The sequence below is a fragment of the Odocoileus virginianus genome, chromosome 15, assembly GCF_023699985.2.
Source record: "Odocoileus virginianus isolate 20LAN1187 ecotype Illinois chromosome 15, Ovbor_1.2, whole genome shotgun sequence".
NCBI classification, from domain to species: Eukaryota; Metazoa; Chordata; class Mammalia; order Artiodactyla; family Cervidae; genus Odocoileus; species Odocoileus virginianus.
In genome coordinates, this window is record NC_069688.1 from 5510970 (window position 1) to 5534516 (window position 23547).

The 23547-nt window shown below is 53.7% G+C and overlaps 1 protein-coding gene and 1 long non-coding RNA gene across 4 annotated transcripts in view; both read left to right on the forward strand.

Annotated features, from left to right (window-relative positions):
• Positions 1 to 23547, forward strand: part of ZFAT (zinc finger and AT-hook domain containing) — a 146012-nt gene that overhangs the window by 117609 nt on the left and 4856 nt on the right. For all 3 annotated transcript variants that reach the window (XM_020893094.2, XM_070476962.1, XM_070476961.1), the window contains 2 exons: positions 3782 to 3908; positions 6697 to 6827. In XM_020893094.2, coding sequence (XP_020748753.2) covers positions 3782 to 3908; positions 6697 to 6827 — 258 coding nt within the window. The remainder of the gene's footprint in view (positions 1 to 3781; positions 3909 to 6696; positions 6828 to 23547) is intronic.
• On the forward strand, positions 8744 to 11237 carry LOC139038432 (uncharacterized). Its single transcript, XR_011491390.1, has 2 exons — positions 8744 to 10817; positions 10912 to 11237. It is a non-coding gene; the product is annotated as an uncharacterized lncRNA (long non-coding RNA).

Below are 23547 nucleotides of genomic sequence, written 5' to 3' on the forward strand. Positions count from 1 at the left end.
GTAATACTTACAGTAGCCAAGATCTATTGATGAATGCCAGAATTAGTCAACAGAAGTTTTGAGGAGAAATAGAGTATTGATGTAACCTCAAAATATCTCCCCCTAAATAATTATGAATTATAAAGGTAAAAGTAGTAACATCACAGTTCAGACACCTGGCTGACACCACCAGCCACGCGACCGAGGTCAGAATTCTCGGTAGTAGGACAGAGTGACATCATGTACCCCACGATGTGATGTGATCAGAAAGTCCGTCACCTCATGGTGCTCTTCCAACAGTCCTCGGCCCCTACCTAATCACAAGAAACCATCAGATGTATCCAAACAGTGCAATGATGCTGACGGTCAGATACCTGACCAGCTCTTCTCAGAAGTGTCTGGAGGACTGTTGGAAGTTGGAGGAGACTCTGGAGACAGGAACACTCCATGCACGGTGGAATCGTGGATTAAATCCTGGAACAGTAGAAGGACCCCAGTGGAATCTGGTCAGAGCTTGTAGTTTGGTTATTGGTACTGATCCACTGTTCATTTCTTGGTTTTAATCATTGTACTGTGGTTACGTCAGATGTCAACAGGAGGGGAAGGGTGTGTGGGAACCCTGTGTTATATCTGGGACTCTTTTGTAAATGCGAAATTATTTCAAAATCAAATAGTTATGAAAAGGGGGAGGGGATCAAAGGGAGAAAAGGCAGGGACATAATGAGAGGGAGGGGTTAGAAGAGAACCTAAACTTGTCTTAGCAGGCCCACTGTGCAGATTCAACTCTGGTTTTATATAACAATAAAAACAAAATCGAACTTTAAAAAAGCAAGCCCTGAAAAGTGAGAGTAGAATGAAATCAAGGATCTAAATGGTATGTCAAAGCAATGGCAGAACTACGTAGAGAAGGACTATTTTAAGAGATTTTAAGATAGAAATTGGATTGTTCCTCCCCAGTGGAATAGAACCTAAGGGTGAAAGGAACTGGCAAAAAAAACATACTGTTCTCCAGTTATTCCACCAGCAGTGGTTGATAGTATTACTCTAAGGCTGTTGTTAGTATTTGCAGACTGGAATGAAGCACATCAAATGTGTTTAAATCCATGAGTTTATAATAATCCTGGGAGAAAACTCCTTAGTTTCCTTTGCAGAGTAATAGTGAATCAACTCTATTTTGATAAATAAAATCCTTATTTTGGTAAGGCTCAGAGTCGAACAGTTATTCTACCTCATCTAAACAAACCATATCTCAGAATAACTGAATGTTGGGGAGAGAGATTTCTTTGTGTAGAAGTATTCCAGCCAACCAGTGAATATTTACATATTTACATGACCTCTGTTTTACAACCCCCCACTGGCATCATGGGTCTAGCGATGACTGTCAGCCTTCTGCCAACACAGCAGACACTCAGAGACGCTCAGTCACGGAGTGTCTCCTGATGGAAGTACACAGTTTACCGTGGAGTCCTGCTGCCGTAGAGGGAACTGGCCGCCTGATTAAGCTTCCACGTCTGACTGTCAGCATATGGGAAATACAGTGTGGACGGGGAACACACTCTGATTCCCTGGTGGTGCAGACAGCGGAGCCCAGGCTGTGGGAAACTGATGGCAAGTGACCACTTCTCACAGTGAAATGATAAGCAGAGGAGAAAGTCAGAGTGGAAGGAGAGCCTATAAACACCAGTGTCATGAGACTTTTATCAGTCGGTTCTAATATGTGGATTTCAGTACCTTAAGTATGACTTGTAGGATTAGGTTGTGAAAAAATGAATCGGGGAAATTAGAACACCACTGAGGTATGTGAAGGCATTCAGGAATCACTGTTAAGGGCTCTGAGTGTGACGGTGGTGTTGTAGTTCTGGTTTGAAAGAGTTTTATCTTTTAGAGGTGCCTTCTGAAATATTTAAATTGATATGACATCTGCATTTGCTTCAAAATCAAAGGGCAGTTGTGTGGACCGTGGTGGGGGCATCACCCAAACAGGACTGGCCATGAGGTGATGACTGTTGAAGTGGTGATGTGAGCATGGAGGTTCGCTTCTCCGTCTTGTGTATGTTTGACACTTTCTCTGAGAAAATTTAAGGAATGTGGACTTCGACAGACTTCCTTGCGATTTCCCGGCTCTTCCTGTAAACAGTTTGACCTTGATCCATTGTTTATCAAACCTCTGTGACCGCTGTGTTCTGATGTCTACAGTGAGACTCCTGCCACCCAAGAGATCAAGAGGATTGGGAGACAGGATGTATGAAATGCCAGGGTTACTGTCTAGTCCCCGGCAGGTCTGTGGTAAACAGCCGCCGCGGTTGGGGGCTGCGGCGATGGTGTCAGCAACATCACCATCGCATGCCCATCTACGGAAACCCTCAGTCCTCCGGTGCTTCGAGTCCACACTTGCAGGGCTTCGCTGTCTGTTAAGAGAGAGACACGTAATGCCAGTTCCTGATGTAAGCAGCATCTCTTCTGGCCAGCTGGTGCTTCTGTTTGTGCAGTCATGCCCCTCTCCTCTGAAGACCTGGCTTCTTACAGATCTCGACACCTTCAGCAGAGCTGTGACTCTCCAAATACAGTTGACAAAAAGTCACACACTAGACTCCAGAAGTGCCACAGTTGAGCAGCCAAGAAGCTGGCCAGGGGTGGCCCCCGAGTGATGACAGGCTGCTTATTCTAGCAGTCAGGCTGTCGCCAGGCCCCCTGGAGTGCCTGTAAAGCATCGCCTTCCCACAGATGGTTATTACAGAGAGTACCCCAAACCAGGGGTGTCGTACCATGCCCTTCCTGTTCATCACAGGCTGAGATCCAGTCCACGTGGGCCAAAATGTTCCCTAACGGTACTTATAAGGAACCATGCTTCTTTTTGTTCCTTTATGCATTCATCAGATACTCACTGGGTGTCTACTAAACGTCAGGCTGGAAATGAACTAAATGAACTTGACCACTTGGCTGTAAAAGAATAATCATATTCTATTCTGAGCCTTTGTGAATAGCTGATAAGTGCTTACAGAGTGTGATAACTTTGGCTCCTATAAATTGTGTGTAAAATCTTCTTTTCGTTCTTCTTTTTTGGTGACATTCATGCTTGCCTGCCTTCCAGTGCCAGGAAGAGGTGATTATGAATATCTAGTTCTTGTGAAATGTCCACCTGTCCTCTCCTTATTGGTGTGAGATTTCTGTAAATGTCCCTTTAGCATCTCCTTCTCGCGTGGGGTCCTGATTCTGCACAGGTGTGTCTTCTCTGGTCAGTTGCATTTGTCATATCCATCCTGTAAAAATAAAACGAGCCACAGGCTGCACGAGTAGCTGAGATCTGCTGAGGTCTTGCTGTGTGCCGGGACCCGTGCTCTAAATGGGCCAGATGTTGTGTGGCGCCCGGTCCTCTCCTCCCGTCCACGGCCAGCATGGCCGTGTGTCCCTCGTGACCTCATGGCAGGGGGCCCCAGGCACAGGGGACCAGAGCAGTGTTGGTGGCAGTGGGAGGAGCAGCGCACACAGGAGAGTCTCTCTGTGCGTGTCCTATCTCTCATTGTGAACAACATCCTCTGTTCCCTGCGGTAAGAACGTGTCGCGGGAAGCTTTCCTCCGAAGCTGGTTTTTAAAGTCTCGGCACGTGGCACAGAGAAGTTTCCTCTTTGGGAAATGGGTTTTATCGGAGCACTGGTTTGTCAGGGGTGCCAGGCAAATGAGCTGCTGCAGACACATTGCTGGTGTGTGTTTGTTTTGTCTGAATCCGTTATCCTGGGGCTTCCAGGGACCTTCTAGGGGATCTTCCAGGCGGTCCCATCGATGATTTTGTGTTTTCATTTAGCCAGCAACAGAAACTCCCGAGGAGCCCTCCACCCAGTACCTGCACATCGCAGAAGCCGAAGAGGATGTTCAGGGCACACAGGCAGCCGTGGCCGCCCTCCAGGACCTGAGATACACCTCAGAGAGCGGTGAGAGTGCCCCTCGCCTCCCGACACCTTAGAGCTGGTCTTTGACAGGCTGAATGAATGAATGAACTTGTGAATGAGTGATGTCCGTCAGTTGATCTCCTTCAGCTGCATTGTGCCCCCAGGAGCGGTTTAGTTGTCAGGCTTGGAGGTAGAGATCTCTTGTAGAGTGTTCTAGAACAGAGCTGCAGGTGAAGTGGTGCCGCCAAATGGTGTTGCCGGATGTCCACGTGTGTCATCATGTCTCTCCCTTCCAAGTGCTAACCAGGCCCAACCCTGCTTAGCTTCTGAGATCAGACGAGATTGGGCGCATTCATGGTGGTATGGCCGTAGACTCATCATGGCTCTGAGCAGCGTGTGGGAAGACAGGTCTTATAGTCCTCACTTCACAAGAGGCAGGAGACTTCCTCCTTGTAAATGGTTGGCCGAGGGTCACCCACTACTTGGGTGTTGGAGCTGGTCTTGGAATCTAGGTCTCCTAACTTCTTGTTGGAGCACCATCCCTGCCTCAGGCTCCCTCGGAGTCATCTGTTCTGGGGTCTTGTTCCAGGGTCTGCAGGAGGCAGACAGGGGGCGTGGCTGAGACCGAGGGCCAGTCTGCCGGCCTTCCTAATGGCCCCTTACGGATCTGTGGGCCCAGGACTGTCTTTTGCCCAGTTCTTCCGAAAAGCCCCAAATCAGGATCTTCATGTCAGATGTCATCATTGTCCAATGTTAGGTCAATTTAAAAAACAAACCACTGAGCCAGCCTACTGGCAATTGGGGCATTGGGCTGAGAACACTTTTTCTTAATGCTCTTTAAAAAACAGGAACAGAAGACAAGTTAATATAAGGTGCCGCAGCTCTCTGTGTATGGCGGAGCAGAGGTCAGGCAGGCGGGATTAGAGGAAGCGCGCGGTGAAGTTGGACGGTGACAGGAGATAGGAGCTCACCCTTTCACCGAGCTCTTATCCCCTCAGCCCCAGGTGATAAGAAGGGTGCACGGAACAGTCCTGTGGGCCGCTGTCTTTGGAGAGGACCCGAGGCCGGCGCTGTGCTCGCTGCCCGATGCGCCGGGGTGACTCGGGAGGCACCCGCAGCCTGTGAGAGCGGCAGGCCCTGCGGACAGGGTGTCCAGGTCCCCTGGTCAGCGCGGTCCCCAGAGCTGACGCCGCGTCTGCTCGCGTTTCCTTCCCTCACATGCAGTGACTTCAGCGAGTGCTCACGCCCGGCCAGGCCAGCCGGGTCCCCCACGCACACACACTCCCTCGCTCCCACGCTCCCTCTCTCCTTTGACAGGTTCTTCACGTGTCCTCCTGGCTGTTAGGAAACGACGCAGGCGCTGCAGCTGGGCCTCCGCTCTGGGTCCTGGCTTGCCTGCACCGTGTCTCTGGCCACCTCGGAGCTGTGCCCGCCTGGGCCAGACTCTGCATGTCTGAGCGTGAACTGAGTCTGCTCCTCTCCCGCCCAGCACTTTTCCTAGCAATGGCATCTTCATCCTCAGGGTTCAGGCTGTGTGTCACCTCCCGGGAGCCCACCTGACTGTCCTGCAGAGCTCCTAGTCGCCCCCCTGATACGGAACTGACCAGGGGCTGAAAACAGTGGCTTACCATCTGTCTCGGTCACCTGTGAGCCCTGGAAGGAGAAGCAGGCAGGCAGCATTAGGTCTTTGTATTCCCACTGGGAACCGTGTTCCTGGCTGACACTTGGGGCTTGATAAATGGTCGTTAACAAAGGAAACAGATGAAGAATTAGAATCTTAGTTCCGTGCATTTTTTTAAGGTCAGTGTTTTGTTTAGTGTTTGGCTGTTTAGAGTGGTTGGCTGCAAGGCATGCCCCCCGCCCCCGGCCCCTCGAGGAGTGTGTGTGTGTTTGTGTGTGAGGTGTGTGCAGGGGATGTTAGGCCTGTGCCTGGTGAACAGATGCCCATGTCATTGCTTCAGTCATATGCCATGTCCTACCCTCTGTGTAGAACATAGTGAATGCCCTTCTCTCATCTCTTAATGATTCACGTTGGAACAAAGCCCGCAGAAAGCTGTCCAGGAGGGTGTAGACATTGGAGGAGACTTCGTACTATTATGCTAACCTGGAGACCAGGCAGTAATTTCCCTCCTGGTGAATTAACGATCGGGGTCAGAGTGGCGTGTTCAGGAGAGTCGCAGATGGCCAAGCATATGGCAAGAGCAGGCAGGGTGCCCTCAGTAAGTAGCTGTCCTGGTGATGTCGATTCCAGGCTTCTGAGATGAGTAAAAGAGAACCTTGAGCTTCCGTTGGTTTAGAAGTCTGACGGACCACCAGCTTGATGACTGGGACGTCCTCGCGTGTCCTGCCCGTATCCTGTGTAACTGGCTCACGCTCACTGGCCGCCTGCCACCGTGCTGAAGGGAAACCAGCTCTGCAGTGTGCTTCCCAGGAGTTCCGTTCTGAGAGGCAGCCCTGTGTCCACAAGTTTGGATTCAGGACATCCAGGCTTGAGCACTAGCCTTGTGATGTAGCCGATTCCATGGCCCAAGGCAGGTCTCTTCGATTTTTTGCAGTGAAGCAACTAATCTATAAAGTGGGGATATACCATCACACTGTCATCTTCTCACAGGTTGTGTGGAGTTTGGAGATGTTCTTACAGGGAGTGTGTTGTGAGCTGTGACGTACCACACACTTTGTTTCTGTGGTCACAATGAGCGCTTACTGATAACCTGTGCATCCTTGGAGAAGGCACCACCCAACGGTGGCCTCTAGAAAGGGCTGCTTCTGCGTTCAGTGACCTTCACCGCCCTTGGACGTAACCGTCTCCTGTTTGCTTCTTCCCGCTCAGGTGACCGACTTGACCCCACAGCTGTCAACATCCTCCAGCAGATCATCGAGCTGGGCACCGAGACCCACGATGCCGCCGCTGTTGCCTCGGTGGTCGCCATGGCACCGGGCACCGTGACGGTCGTGAAGCAGGTAGGACCCGCCCCTTGCCCTTAAATACGTCTCCTCACACTGCCACACAGCCTCTGCCCCCTGCCCCCTTTGGTTTTCAGGGCTTTGACCTTCCCAAGGGGGAATTTGGAGTGAAATTGATCTAGTCTCATACATTCTCTTATTCTTTTTTTTTTTAAGTTATTTATTCATTCATTTTTGGCTGTGCTGGGTCTTCATTGCTGTGGCTGGGCTTTCTCTAGTTGCAGCGAACGGGGGCTGCTCTCTAGTTTTGGTGTGAGGGCTTCTCACTGTGGCGATTCTCTTGTTGCGGAGCACAGGCTCTGGAGCACGCAGGCTCAGTCGTTGCAACTCACGGGCTTAGTTGCCCCGCGGCACCTGGGATCTTCCTGGACCAGGGGTTGAACCCGTGTCCCCTGCACTGGCAGGCTGATCCTGACCCCCTGGACCACTAGGGAGGTCCCATTCTCTTCCTCTTATTATGGGGTTGATTGTATCTGCAAGAGCTCCATATGTCCGGGCCATGACGCCGAGGAAGGTGCGTCACCCCTTCCAGAATGAAGTGCCGGAAACTTCATTCCTTTCCTTTCAATGAAAGGAATCCCCGAGTGAAACGAGCGTGGTGTGGACGGGTCCGGACACATCTGTGGTCAAAAGCAGCCTCAGTGCCTGGGGCACGAGTCAGTGGAGCATGGGGCCGTGGGGACACCAGAGGAGCCAGGAGGGCTTCCAGGGGCCTGGCCTTTGAAATACTAAACGTCACTTGATGGAATCAGCACAGAGGATGGCTGAACTGAACCGATGGGCAGAGGACGGCCACTCTGTGAGTAAAAGTTACTCCACTTATTGATAGTTGTTATATTGTCTGGCTCATTTCCTCTGCTCCTAACCTCAGAGGAGGCTTCACCATCTGTTAGGGTGCGGTGTGCGTCATGATCAAGTCATCCTGTTTGTCTGTCCATACCTCTCTCTCTACTGCCTCCAGCTTCACCGTACAGGACTTGTAAGCTGGCTTACACAAATGCTTAAGAAAACCAACACAGCAAGCACGTCAGAAAAAGGGCCGACCCAGGGTGTGCCGTTTAGAATCAAAGTTCAAGCTCGTGGAGAAAGTTGAATGGCAGACGGTAGCATTTTACACGGTTATCCATTGTTTCAGCGATTCACGCAGGAAGTATTAGTAAGTGGCTGCAGTGTTCTCATTGCTGGCTCTCCAGGAAAGAAGCGACGTCTGCCATCAAAGTGGTTATTCTGGTGGGAAAAAGATAAATAAGACAGAGAGGTTGTCAAACGGTGAACAAGGGCAGTGGAGAAAAGAAAAATCAGAAATGGGGAGGGACGGGGGCTGAGGAAGTGGGGGCTGGGGGCTGTTTCATAAAGGGTTGCTGGGCGCTGACGTTTGCCCCGAGACCCGGGAGAGGTGGGCTTCACTAGAATGATCCAAGTTCTGCTGTACCTGTGGTGCCAAGTTTGATGATAACAAGAAGGAAGCGTGAAACAGGTAACAGCAGAAGGGTAAGGTTTTCTTGGCAAATAACAAATACTTTCTGAATGTAGCTGTCTTCTCCCTGTGCGATGTGTTGTGACTTGCCTCTGATGACTCGGTGGGCTTCCCAGGGCTGCCCCCCCTGACTGCCCCCCACCCCCACCCCGAGGTGCGTCCAGGGCCAGGCCACAGTGCAGGCAGGGAGTTCAGGCTAGGGAGCTCCCAGCGGAATTAGCGCATGCGGGTTCAGCTCTGGATTTCCGGCTCCTCAGACAAGACTTAGTGCATCTAGATGATCATTTGGATACTCCACATGTTTGTACTCCTCCGTTAGAATGCTGTCTCTCAGTGAGACCCTGGGCAGAGGTCAGACGGGACAGCAGGAGTTGTTGTCTCGGGCTGCAGGGGCCGCATGTTCTGCATTGTTGGGAGCCGATTCATAACAACTCTGGGCCAAATGCTCTCTCAGCTTTTCTTTGTATTTGTTAGATTGCAGTCCTCAGTATGTCTCGTAATCTCTTCTGAAAATCCTTGTCTGTATTGTGGCTTGTGGAAGTCCCTAGCTAGACCCGGCCACTTCGGGAAGGGCATCAGGGGACCTTTGGCTGTTGCGGGCATGCCAGATCCTTTGCAGAACTTCAGGGAGGCGCCACCGCTGTGACTCAAGACTTCCTTCTAGGAACAGGATGGATTTGCTGCTCCCTGGAGACATGATTTATTGCACGTTGCAGGCGGAGTGGTGATACTCGAGGTTGCGGGTGGAGGAGATGGCTTAGCTGTGTTCCGAGGCGTTAGGGTAATAGCGTGACGAGGGATAAGGCAGATAAGCCTCCGGTGCAGCCCTGTAAAAAGGGATAATGTGTTCGCAGTGGTGGAAAACAGGGGCACCCTTCAGTCTTCGGTTTATTCAAACCGCAGGACTCAGAGGGGTGTCACCGTTTAATGCGGACTTGAGTCACTGCACTTGGAAATGTTCCCTGAGGCTGTGAGTCCTGTCCGCCTGGCTGACCTGGCGCATCAGGGGTTAACTGGGGGCGTCCCTGGTGGCTCAGATGGTAAAGAATCTGCTGTAATGCAGGAGACCTGGGTTCGATCCCTGGGTTGGGAAGATCCCCTGGAGAAGGGAATGGCTACCCACTCCAGTATTCTGGCCTGGAGAATTCCGTAGACAGAGGAGCCTGGTGGAGATGTGAGTCATGTTTGCCTGGCTGGCACCTGGAGCTCTGAGGCTGTTGATAAATGATGGATGGGAAAATGGGTGGATGGACAGATGGGCAGGGAGGCCTCAGATGTCCCCTGCAATGCCTATGGGATTGCACTGTGTCAGGCTCCCCTAGCTAAAGGAATGACCTCTCTATTCAGTTGTCTTATTTAAGCTTAAATATAGCTATTTTTTAAAAATTTATTTATTTGGCCATGCCAGTTCCTTATTTGCATTAACACAGGCTCTTTAGTTGCAGCTTGCAGGCAGGATCTAGTTTCTTGACCAGAGATCAAACCCAGGCCCTTGCTTTGGGTGTGTGGTGTCTTAGCCATTGGACCACTAGGGATGTCCCAATATAGCTGTTTTTATTACAGAAATCAGTTTATTTTTATTTTATTTTTTTCTTTTAACTGAATTCTGGTTTAGGATTTTCCAGTAGAGAAATCATATCTGTTTACCAAGTGTGCGTAGGCCACTCAGTTGTGAACTCTGGGGCACCTGCTGGGAATCAGTGATGTTCCCCTCACCCTGGATTTAGGATTGACTGGTTTGATCTCCTTGCTGTCTAAGGTACTCTCAACCGTGGTCCATGTAGTCAAAGCTTTGCTTTTCCCAGAGTCATGTACAGATGTGAGAACTGGACCATAAAGAAGGCTGAGCACCAAAAAATTGATGCTTTCAAACTGTCAAGAGTCAAGAAGACTCTTGAGAGTACCTTGGATAGCAAGTCAATTCCAAGGGAAATCACCCCTGAATATTCATTGGAAGGACTGATGCTGAAGCTGAAGCTCTAATACTTTGGCCACCTGATGCGAAGAACTGAATCACTGGAAAAGACCCTGATGCTGGGAAAGATTGAAGGCAGGAGGAGAAGGGGATGACAGAGGATGAAGTGGTTGGATGGCATCACCGCCTCAATGGACGAGTTTAAGCAAGCTCCAGGAGATGGTAAAGGACAGGGAAGCCTGGCATGCTGCAGTCCATGGGGTCACAGTATCTTATGGCCTCGTGATAATCCAGGGTCTTTCTGAGATAACTTGAGTGCTGTCTGCTGCAGAGGTTACCCCTACACAGTAGGCGGCTGAGCTGGGCACCCCTTGGCCCAATTGAGGTACACACAATATTAACCTTCACACGTGTTCATGTGGTACATTTCAAAGTATGAGGGCCTCTTTGTCAGCAGAAAGTCTTTGCTAATCCAGGCTACTGTTTACTGAGATACTCTGTTGTCGTAGAGACGATTTTGAGTCACAGACTTCCGTGTGAGGTGGCAGCCTTGGGAAGCACACACACCTTGGGACACCCTTGTTTCTAATCACAGGTGACATTTCAAGAATGAGAGCCACCTTGCAGGTCCTTGAAAGAGTCACGACTGAGGAGGCGCGGCCCTCAGGAGTCCCCACTTTCATCCGCAGGTCAAGAGCGAGCAGGTGGTCCTCCTTGTCCCTCCCCGTGGAGCGAGGGGCTCAGTAGTGCCTGTGGTGAGCAGGCCCTCTCTGCTCTGCCCCTGCTCCTGCGTCTCTGCAGCGCTTCCTAGAGTTGCCGCTCTCCTGCCTCTGTTCCCTCCTCCGTGCTGGAGGCTCAGATCCGCTCCCCCCAGACGTGCCGGCCCTCACCCACGTCCCCGTGTAGACGCTCAGCCTGGCAGGCCCGGAATGATGCTGCCGCCATCCTGTTCAAACTCCCAGGTGTTCTTCCCACCTGCTTTTAGTGCTGATTAAAAATATAAACAAAAATCAAACCGCAAAGCAGAAGTTCCAGCTTTGTCAAAAGCGCCCCGCCTCTCGAGGGCCTAGCAGGCAGCCCGAGAGGCAGTTTCCGTAGCCGCTCTTGCTGGAGGAGGCACGTTGGTTGGCAACCAACCTGGAATTGCTGTCTGTTACTTGTGGTTCATTATCTCGGTGAGGAAATGCTGTCCACTCCTGTGGCCGTCCGTGTACATCAGTCGCCTGTTTTCAGGGAAACTGGGGTCCAGCCTGTCCTGTTTTTCGTGTAAGGCCCTGAGTCACGTGGTCCCCGGAACCTCTTTCACTCTCTCCGTCTGTATGGGGGCATCTGGTGGGGAGAAGCCACCCTTTGGAGGGGCCTCCTCAAGTGCAGCCTCTGAGTGGGGGGGCCTTGCTGCTCTGCTCCATCCTTTAGGGGAGCCCAGGATGGGCCTCCTGACCTGCTGGGGGCAGATGTTGTGCATCCTCATAAGATTTGTGGCAAAACGATGGGGGGAGGGACTTGGAAGGTGATTTGTGTGAGGGAACAAAAGCTAAAAACAGTCACTCCATTCCCTGAATTTGGTCTCTTAACTCTGAGTGAGAGACCTGATGGAAGAGTCACACGTCTGCACGAGATGCTCTTGTAAACCGTGGAAATCACAGGAGATACTGGCCGCCCGCATTGCCGTAAAGGGAGACTGAGTTGAGGTCTCCCCCTCATCCTGCACGCAGACGGCGCTGGGTGGAGCCACCCTGTTCTGTTATCCCTTTTAGCTCCAATAATCTGGGAGTTGATGAGCGTCCTTTCCTTGTTCCTGCAGAGGCTCTGTTGGAATCACACCGTAAACAGACCTCTCCCTGACTCCCCCAAACACGTGCAAATAACAGGAGAGCCACCCCTTCTTTTCTCTCCACTCACATCTCTCCTCAGAACCTGCTCTGTCTTCAGGTCACTTGCTTGTGAGCATGGGAGATTTTTATGCTTTTCCTCATCGCCAAACCCTGGCACCTTCAGCTGACTGTTCTACTTCCCCGACACAGTGGCTTTACCGCCGCTGTGGCTTGTCTCAGGATTCTTTCCGGGAAGAGGGAGACCGTGTGTGTGTTGAAAGCACTGGTGGTGGCCTCAGCCTCGCTCCTCTGGAAGCACTGCCGGCTCTTCTGTGCGTCCTCGCCGTGTGGTGGGGGTGCCCCACGCCCTCCCCCTCGCGTTGACTCTGCAGGGTACTGGCAGTCACGATGGATTCATGCCTTGGAAGGCCCATGTCGGGGAGCCACCTGCCTTTCACAGGCTGTCAGATTTGATGCAGACTGCAGAACTGAGGGCATCAGCGTCCCCTGTGCTTGCTGACTGACCATCGGCTGATCTAACTCTGGGTTCTCTGTTAGCGGTAGAAGCGATGCTGCCATCCAGATAGTCGTCTACCTTTTATCTTCTGATTTCCCGTTCTTTTGACTGTTATATAAATGGGGAAGTCTCACCGACTCCTTTCTCTGTTTCTCCCTCTTATAGCCCTTCCCATGAGACCCAGTTTTCATGGGCGTGTTTTGATTGGTGGGGTCTGGCTCCTGCCTAAAGAACTTTGTGGCACAATTTATTTGATCCTGGGGCTCTGCCAACTTGAATTACATCAAGCGTCTAATTACACACACAGGTAGCCTCTTCAAATATTTGCCCACTTCACATTGCTTGTGGAGTGCCTGCGGACGAGCCGAGTGGTGACCTTCAGCATATAGATCCAGACAGTTCACTTGGGGGCTTGGCTACGGGTTACCCTCCTGGTCACGTCATGCCAGCTGCTGTCCTTGCTGAGCCTGCCTTACTTCTCCCTCAGCCATTTCAATCTTTGTCTTAAATACAACTTCCCTCAGTGATTTCTGCTTCTGGTGTGATGTCTGAGGCTGATATTCATGACTGCTTCCTTTCATGGCTCTTTTATGACTTGCTGAGCCCTCCTATTCCATGGCAGTGACTGAAAATTCCATCTCTTTGTGAAATTTTAAGAGTAAAAGTAAGTTCCATTATATATCCATGATCATATGGGAAATTGTCTGAAAAAACAGAGAATAAAAGCTTTTCCCTACTCCATCCTGACACTCCTTTTCATGAAAGACATTGTTAGCTGCCCTGAAGGTGTCAGTCATTGAACCCTGCTTCTGTTACCCTTTCCCCTAAGACCCGATTTCCCCTTGTGCCTCAGAAGCTGCGGCTCAGTTGGTGCAGTTTGCGGAATCCCACTTTGTTTGAGTGTTAATACTCTTGTGTTTGAGGCTTCCCTGGCGGCTCAGTGGTAAAGTGATAAACCCTCCTGACAATGCAGGAGACGCGGGGATGATCCCTGGGTTGGGAAGATCCCCTGGAGAAGAAAATGGCAACTCACTCCCATATTCTTGCCTGGGAAATCCCATGGACAGAGGAGCGTGGTGGGCTACAATCCGTGGGGTTGGGTCGCAAAGAGTCGGACATGACTTAGCAACTTAACAACAGCAGCCCGACTCTTGTGTTTGTTGCTGTTTGCTCAGGTGCCCGTTTCCTGATCCGCGTCCTTGGCCAGGGCAGCTGGGGTTTAGTTGCCTCCTCCCGTCCCTGCAGCGTCCCCTTGCTGGCTGAGATCTCTCGGTCTGCTGCAGGTTTGGGGCAAAGGCAGGGCTGTGATAGGAGGAACCAGAGCTGCAGTGACCATCTGAAGGGGGTCTGGTCCAGCCTTCCTCACGCTCGGCCCAGGGCAGTGCTGCTACAGGCTGGTTCTTGCTCATCACTCCCACTCGGGTGGAAGCGCCTGTCTTAGTGCAGAAGTTCCCCTAAGCAAGGCCTCTGGACCCCACAACCCACCCCCTGCCTCCTGCCCATCTAGTAAATGCAGCTCTCCACTCCTGCTCCTGGAGTCTGTCTTCCCTCCTCGGCCTCTCTCACCCCCACGTCTGATCCATCAGCAAATCCTCTTCCTGCTCCCTTCGTAAGTTACCTTGAATAGTCCCTCTGTCCCTAGGCCACCGCCCCCATCAAGCCCTGACTACGCAGAATGTGGTCCCCAGGCCAGCAGCATCAGCATCAGGGAGCTTATTAGAAATGCAGACTGTCTGGCAGACCCCCTCAGGCCTGCTGAATCAGACCCCACATCGCAGCATAGTCCCCCCCCCCCCGGGTGGCTCGTGAGTGTCGTGGAGCCCAGGGAGCTCTGCCCTGAGCTGTCAGCCTCCCTCCCTGGTCACAGACCTGGCTCTTCACCAGGCCACGTACTTTCTCCCCTGCAGCTCTAAAATCCAGTTTTCAGACAGAGTGATCTTTTCAAAATGTGAACCAGATCCCGGCATCCCTGGGGGACCAGACTCTGGACGCTGAGCTGGGTGGGCTGGGGTGCCCATGGTGGGGCAGCCTGTGATTTCCAGTTGCTGTGGATGCCCTGCCCGGGGAGCCTCAGGCCCTGAAGATGGAGCCCCTTCCTGGATGAGCAGTGCACAGGAGATCTCCTGAGAAGCCCATTTCAGGGCTCACCCCAGGCCAGGTCACAGTGGGTGGAGAAGGATGCAGCCAGTAGTGCAGTAAGCGGCTGAAAGGGAGCCAGACTGGCTGCACTTGACCCTGTGTTGTTCCCTTAATAGTGTGGCCTGGGGCAAAGCCCTTCTCCTCTCGGAAATTCTGTTGTTTCATCTGTAAAGTGGGAAAATAATAGAACCTACCCTGTGGGGCTGCTGTGCGGGTTATGCATAATTATGCAAATGAGGCAGCTGGCAGCATGCCTGGCTCTGGTTGAGTCTAATCTTAGCTCCTGTCATAGGAGTGACAGAGCTCCTTAACTCCAGTCTGAGCTCCTACAAGTCAGCCATAACTGTTTCTGCTTCTGGAAGCTTCTGTGCAGCAGGCAGGTTCCAATGCAGCCGTCCAGGCCCCGTGCTCAGCAGTGAGAGTCCCAGCGTGGATGAAACACCTCCTGCTTCGCAGCAGAGTCTGTTGCCTGGTCCAGGCAGATGGTTGCATCATGTTCACGGCTGGAGACATGACCCCCTCCCACATGCCGTGGTTGTGACATTCAGGGTCAACCCCCTGGAAAATGGACAAGAGCATGGCAACACATTCCAGTATTCTTGCCTGGAGAATCCCATGGATAGAGGAGGCCGGCGGGCTGCAGTCCATGGGGTCTCAAAGAGGACACGATTGAACGACGAACACACACAACATCCCTGGAGAAGGCCCTAGAGGAGGCTGATATGGAAAAGCTGGTGCCAAGCAGCATCATGGGACCTGCTGCCCAAAGTAACAGGGAGTTGGTTGGGGGGCTCTGAGCCAGAAGGGGCACCTGACTTCAGCGCAGGGCCAGAGAGACCCCAGGTGGGCAGATCTCCCTACCCAGAGAGAGAAGCACACATCGGAAGGAAGGGAGCTGTGGCCTGAGGAGCAGGAGGTGGTGTCCAGTGGAGTTTCCGCTCGGGGTCTGGGGCTGCTCACAGCAGCGCACGTGGTGGGCGTCAACCTCGGAGTTGCACTGGCCTCAGAGTAAGACCCTCACGGTCCCTGACTCTGTTCTTAGACCTACTTTGTTACTAACGAACCTACCTGGGTGAGTTTGAAGAGTGATTGAAGTGGTTTATGTTTTGTTATGATTAACATTCTTTAAACAGGATGTTCTGACAAACCTAGACATCATATTAGATCAGTAGAGGCATCACTTGCCGGCCGAGATTCATCTAGTCAAAACTATGATCTTTCCTGAAGTCATGTACAGATAAGAGAGTTGGACCATAAAGAAAACCAAGTGTTGAACAATTGATGCTTTCGAATTGTGCTAGAGAAGACATTTGAGAGTCCCTTGGATTGCAAGATCAAATCTGTTAATCCTAAAGGAAATCAACCCTTCATATTTATTGGAAGGACTGATGCTGATGCTGAAGCTCCAATACTTTGGCCACCTGATGCCAAGAGCCAACTTACTGGAAAAGACCCTGATGCTGGGAAAGATTGAAGGCAGGAGGAGAAGGGGGTGACAGAGGATGAGATGGTTGGATGGCATCACCCATACAAGGGACACGAGTTTGAGCAAACTCCGGGAGATAGTAGAGGACAGGGAAGCCTGGCTTGCTGCAGTCCCTGGGGTCTCAGAGTCGGACACAACTTAGCAACTGATCAACAATAAATAGAAGTCAGGTGTGCTGAGTCACTGAGAGTTCGGTCTGTCTCTCTTGAGCAGAGCTGGCGGCTCTGAAGGTCCTGGGGGGAACATGGTGTGTCCTGCCAGCTCCATGTCGTAGTCCCCAGGGTCTCCTGGAGGCTGCCCGTCACCTGTGTTGAAGGACACAGAGAGAAACTTCTAGAGGAAACAGATTGCTGGCTCACAGGAAGAAGAGTCTCCACCGCTGAGGCGAGAAGCCAGTGCCACCTCCCCGGCCCAGCACGGAGCGGGGCCCTGGGGACGGCAGGGGGAGGAGTCCGTCAGGCCCAGGTCTCCATGGAGCGCCCGCCGCCAGGTCCGGGGGCTGGTGAACATCAGCAGGGCGGAGGCCTTTTGTCCTGAGCCACATGCAGGGGGAAATGCTTCCAAATGCAGTGGAGGGGCCTTCAGTGAGCATGGTATTGGGACCCCTGCCTGACCAGAGAGTGGTCCACCTGTGGACGGGCTGCCAGGCACGGGGAGGCTTCCAGGAGAAGCACATTCCCCCCACATCCCGTCCCCTCAGGGCCGGGTGCCTGCCAGCGATGCGGAGCCCAGGCATGCGGGGCACTCAGTGGAAATTAATGTATGTGTGCTAACGGGTCGCCAAAAGGCAGCATCCTGCACAGCAAACTTGTCTAAATATCAGAAGATACTCAGAGGCGGTCAGAAGCCACCACCTGTCCCCTCCCTCCCTGTTGCTGGGAAGATGCTCTGTTTGGGTTCTGTTTGAAAATATCTCTGGAGGCAAACATTAGACTCATTCACGTCAGGCCTGCGGCAAGCTCCATGCTGTGTGCACATTGTCCAGAGGAGGGTGTGCTAATCAAGACCCGGGGGAGAGGGCCGTGTGGAGGTGGCAGTGGTGGGGACGCTGCCCTGGAGGGGCTGACCCACCAGCAATTGTGAGCACCTCACGCCGCTTCACACCTCTGCCCCTTGCCAGGCTCTGGGTCCCCGCTGTTTCTTCATTCTCGAGTGGGGCCACCCTTCCTGCTGTACCACCATTCACAGCAGGATTCTGTTTTCCTGAGCCCCCTGGTTTACTGAGATCACACCAGTCTGCCCTCAGATGCCTGAGAAACACAGCGGGTGCTGGCCATGCACTCCCCCTTTGTGCTGCCCGGCCCCTGCCTCTAACCTGGCTGCCTGCCCAGTCGGTCTGGCCAACGTGCAAGCCTTTCCACGCTCATCCTGTGACGAGCTCAAGCAAGGTCTCTCTTCCCGTTTCCGGGCAAAGAGACCCGCCTGTTCCCCCCAGGCCAGGACCCCCCCGACCAAGGCCATTCTGTGCAGGGGGCTCCCTGGTGCCCTGGCATCTCAGCACTGGGGAGCCCAGTGTCGCCAGATGGACCCCTCAGCGTCTCAAAGCAAGGACACACTAGCGGGGACTGTTTTTATCGAGCAGTCAGTCTTTACAACCCGGACTTTGCACTGTTTATGGGGTGTGTATTTTCAGAAAAGAAGGAAGTCTCTGCTGTTTCCTTACAACCAAGAGCAAAATACGGTGGTGGTGGCGGCGGGTGATGCCATTGTCTCATGAAAGCAGGCATGCGTCACAGACCTCCTCCCTTCCCGGGGGGATTCATGCTCTTTTTTTAAAAGGCTTTAAATTTTCTTTGATCTCTGGAATGGTTTCTCCCTGTCTGTGAATATCTTTTGCTATCTTTTGATATTTCCACAAATTTCTTGCACATAGTATTCACCTCCTCTTTTTTTTTTTGATCCCCTAGATATGTATATATTTTTAGAGTTGGGAATTTATGATGCTTTTTTACAAACCACATTCGTTTATACCTTTTCTTTCCTCTATAAATTCAGGATCGTATTTACATTTCCTTTTGTTTCTGATTCAGCCAATGCCACACCTGACCTAGGGTTGTTAACAGTAAACATGCTTGCTTATTAATCTTGGAAAATGGGTCTGCATTCTCCTATTGAGAATGCTGGAGGAAGCTCTTGCTTGTATAATTTAAGCAGTGAGTGAAACCCTAATTGCTGGAAAAAATAAGACACCTTCCCTAGAGCTTCAACACACCCAGGGGAGTGTTTCACCTAAAGGAACTGACCACAGGGTTCTTTTTCATTATTGTTTTCCGGTTTGTCGTGTTTGGATTTTTGTCTGCAGCCCTCTAATTCTCTGTATCCTGGAGTCTGAGAATTTCTGCAGTGCAAGGGACCTTAGAGGATGTTTGCATTCTTTCAATTACTGAAAACCCTCCATTGTTCAAGACCGGGGTCATCTGCAGGAAACCACTGCTGACTACCACCTGCTCCCTGCCCACCCAGCTCCGCCCCACCCTGGGGGTCCAGGAGAAGTGTCCTTTCCAATCCCTTCACTGAACTGGAGACCCCTTTGTGTCTAGAACGTGGGGGACCCACGGTTCTGTCTCCAGCCTTTAGCAGAGTGTCTGACAATTAACTCTCAGCAAGAGCGTTTGAAATACAGGGGGCTGAGTGTATAACAGACGAGAGCCAGATACTTGTCCGATGCCTTATTCAGTAAACGGTTCAGTATTCAGAGGTGTCCAGATGGAACCCACTGCTCTGTCTGTCTTGCAGAGCAGGTGCTAATGTAACATGTCCCTGTTCCAACCAAGGCCGCACCTTTGCCGCCCCGCAGCCCATTGTAGGCACCCACCCTTCAGATCTGCTCCTGATTTTAAAGCTTGTTTTCATCCCTCTTCTGGTTTCTCAGTCGCTCTGGGCCCGGGGAACCTTTGTCCGCCCTCCCACTGGCCACCATCATCAGGCGATGCTCCGAGGGGCCTGAGTGCATGTGGGGACGCCGGCGAGCAGCGTGTTATGCTACAAGGTCCCTTCAGAACCAGACCTCATCTTCCTGAGGAAATCAGCCTTCACTCGATAGCTGCATCCGCCTCCTGCAGGGTCCACTGCATTCACTCTGCACAGTGACTCCCATTCCTGCTGCTGCAGGGGATGCGTGGCCTTGGGACCGCTTTCATCTTCTCGGGGCGCAGGCTGAGGGGACGCGTGGCCTTGGGACCTCTTTCATCTTCTCGGGGTGCAGGCTGAGGGGACGCGTGGCCTTGGGACCTCTTTCATCTTCTCGGGGCGCAGGCTGAGGGGACGCGCGGCCTTGGGACTTCTGTCATCTTCTCGGGGTGCAGGCTGAGGGGACGCGTGGCCTTGGGACCTCTTTCATCTTCTCGGGGCGCAGGCTGAGGGGACGCGTGGCCTTGGGACCTCTTTCATCTTCTTGGGGCGCAGGCTGAGGGAACGCGTGGCCTTGGGACCTCTTTCATCTTTTGGGGCACAGGCTGAGGGGACGCGCGGCCTTGGGACCTCTGTCCTCTTCTCGGGGTGCAGGCTGAGGGGACGCATGGCCTTGGGACCTCTTTCATCTTCTCGGGGCGCAGGCTGAGGGGATGCGTGGCCTTGGGACCACTTTCATCTTTTTGGGGCGCAGGCTGAGGGGATGCGTGGCCTTGGGACCTCTTTCATCTTCTCGGGGTGCAGGCTGAGGGGACGCGAGGCCTTGGGACTTCTGTCATCTTCTCGGGGCGCAGGCTGAGGGGACGCGCGGCCTTGGGACCTCTTTCATCTTCTCGGGGCACAGGCTGAGGGGACGCGCGGCCTTGGGACCGCTTTCATCTTCTCGGGGTGCAGGCTGAGGGGACGCGTGGCCTTGGGACCGCTTTCATCTTCTCGGGGTGCAGGCTGAGGGGATGCGTGGCCTTGGGACCGCTTTCATCTTCTCGGGGTGCAGGCTGAGGGGACGCGTGGCCTTGGGACCGCTTTCATCTTCTCGGGGTGCAGGCTGAGGGGACGCGCGGCCTTGGGACTTCTGTCATCTTCTCGGGGCGCAGGCTGAGGGGACGCGTGGCCTTGGGACCTCTTTCATCTTCTCGGGGTGCAGGCTGAGGGGACGCGTGGCCTTGGGACTTCTGTCATCTTCTCGGGGCGCAGGCTGAGGGGACGCGTGGCCTTGGGACCTCTTTCATCTTCTCGGGGCGCAGGCTGAGGGGACGCGTGGCCTTGGGACTTCTGTCATCTTCTCGGGGCGCAGGCTGAGGGGACGCGCGGCCTTGGGACCTCTTTCATCTTCTCGGGGCTCAGGCTGAGGGGACGCGCGGCCTTGGGACCGCTTTCATCTTCTCGGGGTGCAGGCTGAGGGGACGCGTGGCCTTGGGACCGCTTTCATCTTCTCGGGGTGCAGGCTGAGGGGATGCGTGGCCTTGGGACCGCTTTCATCTTCTCGGGGTGCAGGCTGAGGGGACGCGTGGCCTTGGGACCGCTTTCATCTTCTCGGGGTGCAGGCTGAGGGGACGCGTGGCCTTGGGACTTCTGTCATCTTCTCGGGGCGCAGGCTGAGGGGACGCGTGGCCTTGGGACCTCTTTCATCTTCTCGGGGTGCAGGCTGAGGGGACGCGTGGCCTTGGGACTTCTGTCATCTTCTCGGGGCGCAGGCTGAGGGGACGCGCGGCCTTGGGACCTCTTTCATCTTCTCGGGGCGCAGGCTGAGGGGACGCGTGGCCTTGGGACCTCTTTCATCTTCTCGGGGCGCAGGCTGAGGGGACGCGTGGCCTTGGGACCTCTTTCATCTTCTCGGGGTGCAGGCTGAGGGGACGCGTGGCCTTGGGACTTCTGTCATCTTCTCGGGGCGCAGGCTGAGGGGACGCGCGGCCTTGGGACCTCTTTCATCTTCTCGGGGCGCAGGCTGAGGGGACGCGTGGCCTTGGGACTTCTGTCATCTTCTCGGGGCGCAGGCTGAGGGGACGCGCGGCCTTGGGACTTCTTTCATCTTCTCGGGGCGCAGGCTGAGGGGACGCGCGGCCTTGGGACTTCTGTCATCTTCTCGGGGTGCAGGCTGAGGGGACGCGCGGCCTTGGGACCTCTTTCATCTTCTCGGGGCGCAGGCTGAGGGGATGCGTGGCCTTGGGACCACTTTCATCTTTTTGGGGCGCAGGCTGAGGGGATGCGTGGCCTTGGGACCTCTTTCATCTTCTCGGGGCGCAGGCTGAGGGGACGCGTGGCCTTGGGACTTCTGTCATCTTCTCGGGGCGCAGGCTGAGGGGACGCGTGGCCTTGGGACCTCTTTCATCTTCTCGGGGCGCAGGCTGAGGGGACGCGTGGCCTTGGGACTTCTGTCATCTTCTCGGGGCGCAGGCTGAGGGGACGCGCGGCCTTGGGACCTCTTTCATCTTCTCGGGGCGCAGGCTGAGGGGACGCGCGGCCTTGGGACTTCTGTCATCTTCTCGGGGTGCAGGCTGAGGGGACGCGTGGCCTTGGGACCTCTTTCATCTTCTCGGGGCGCAGGCTGAGGGGACGCGTGGCCTTGGGACCACTTTCATCTTTTGGGGGCGCAGGCTGAGGGGATGCATGGCCTTGGGACCTCTTTCATCTTCTCGGGGCGCAGGCTGAGGGGACACGAGGCCTTGGGACTTCTGTCATCTTCCCGGGGCGCAGGCTGAGGGGACGCGCGGCCTTGGGACCTCTGCCCTCGTCGTCTTTTCCCGGGGTGCAAGCCAAGTGCCCGATGGACTGCTCTGGAGAGGTCAGCTTTTCCACAGCTGAGGCAGGAGCTCGAGTGACGGAGGGGCTCCCAGTAGGGCAGGCACATGTCGGGGAGGGCCCAGGCGGCCGGCAGGGTACTGGGTGCGGGGCTGCGGCTCCGGGCACGCAGGGTCTGGCTGGGCAGGGACACCCGGGGGGCTGTGCGGAGCGTGGGGACACGCAGATGGCACGCAGGATTGTGCGCTGCCCTTGTTTCATTTATTCACTCGAAAGCCCTCTTGTCACTCGTGGCAGAGTTTGTAGGGCAGGTGGGGGAGCTGAGCATCCAATCTCACAGACGGGACCCTCTCCATGTCTTTGGGAGGCAGGGCAGGGGTGTGGCCTGGGGCGCAGGCCAGCCCCATTTGTTTCCCAGATGCCCCTTAGCCGTTGTATCTTTGTGGAGAGTATGGGGTCTTGACGGAAACTCCGAGAGAGAAGAGCCCTGCGGAGCGCCGGGCTCTGTGATCTGCTCTAGACAGTGCTCATGGTAAAGACCCTGCCCGTCAATGCAGGAGACCTAAGAGACCCTGGTTCGGTCCCAAGGTCAGTGAAGCGCCCCTGGAGGAGGGCATGGCAAGCCACTCCAGTATCTTGCCTGGAGAATCCCGTGGACATAAGGGCCTGGTGGGCTACAGTCCATAGGGTTGCAGAGAGTTGGACACGACTGAAGTGACTTAGCACACACGCGCACAGGGAAGAAAACTAGCTTCTGGAACACTCGAGGTGGGCAGAGCTGCAGAACTCAGAGCCTGATTTACTGAATAATTTGCACAGTCCTGTGGGTTAAGGTTTTCCATTAAGCTCTCTGTGCTGCTAATAATTTAGCTGGAAGATGTGTTAGATACAGCACTTGGGGAAAATGGAGTACCCATCTCGGGGATAATGACACCGTGAAGGCAGATTATTTCTACCGTGGAGAACAATTGTAAGCCTGTGCTAATAGATTAAACTGCTAGAGCGATCGTTCTGAACAAAGAAAATGGTCGAGAGCTATACAGTCAGCCCTAAACTGATTAGGACAGGCAGAGAGCCATAATTTAGCCCTACTGATCTATGACGCGTCATTTCTTTAGTCACTGCCACACAGCACCAGCCAGGGAAGGTCCCCGGACTTGAGGTCACCTGGATTAACATCCAGATTTGAGCTACCTTCCAGCCCACTGACCTTAGATGAGTCACTGGGCACTAGAGGTTTCCCTGAGATGCCCAGGCCACAAGATGGCATGTGCAAGTGACGGGTCTGGGGTGAGGAGAGCGTCCACTGGGTGCCTTGGGGGCAGAGAAGGAAGTCTGTGGTTTGCAGAAACATAAAACACAGAAGCAGAGTGTGGGTCATGTCCAAGGTGGAGTGCATGAGGGTGAGGGAAGGGCTCAGAACCCGCCTCTGTTAGCCCTCCACACCTCCCAGTTCCCGTTTGCACAGCCTCACGTGAAGCCGGGCATTTGCACACGCATGCTCGTGAGAACGTGAACTTGGGCCAGTACCAGGCGGCCACTGAACCCTGGGTGTCGTAGTTACGCTTTGAACGCCCCTCCCTGACACCTGTGCCGGCCAGGAGGGTCACCCTTTGCAGGATTTCTGTGGCTGCACATTCACCTTCGTCTTCATCACTCTTCCTGGTGAAGTAAGCCCAGAGGACCGTGTTTGGAAAGTTCATTTTGCTCTCAGAACTGG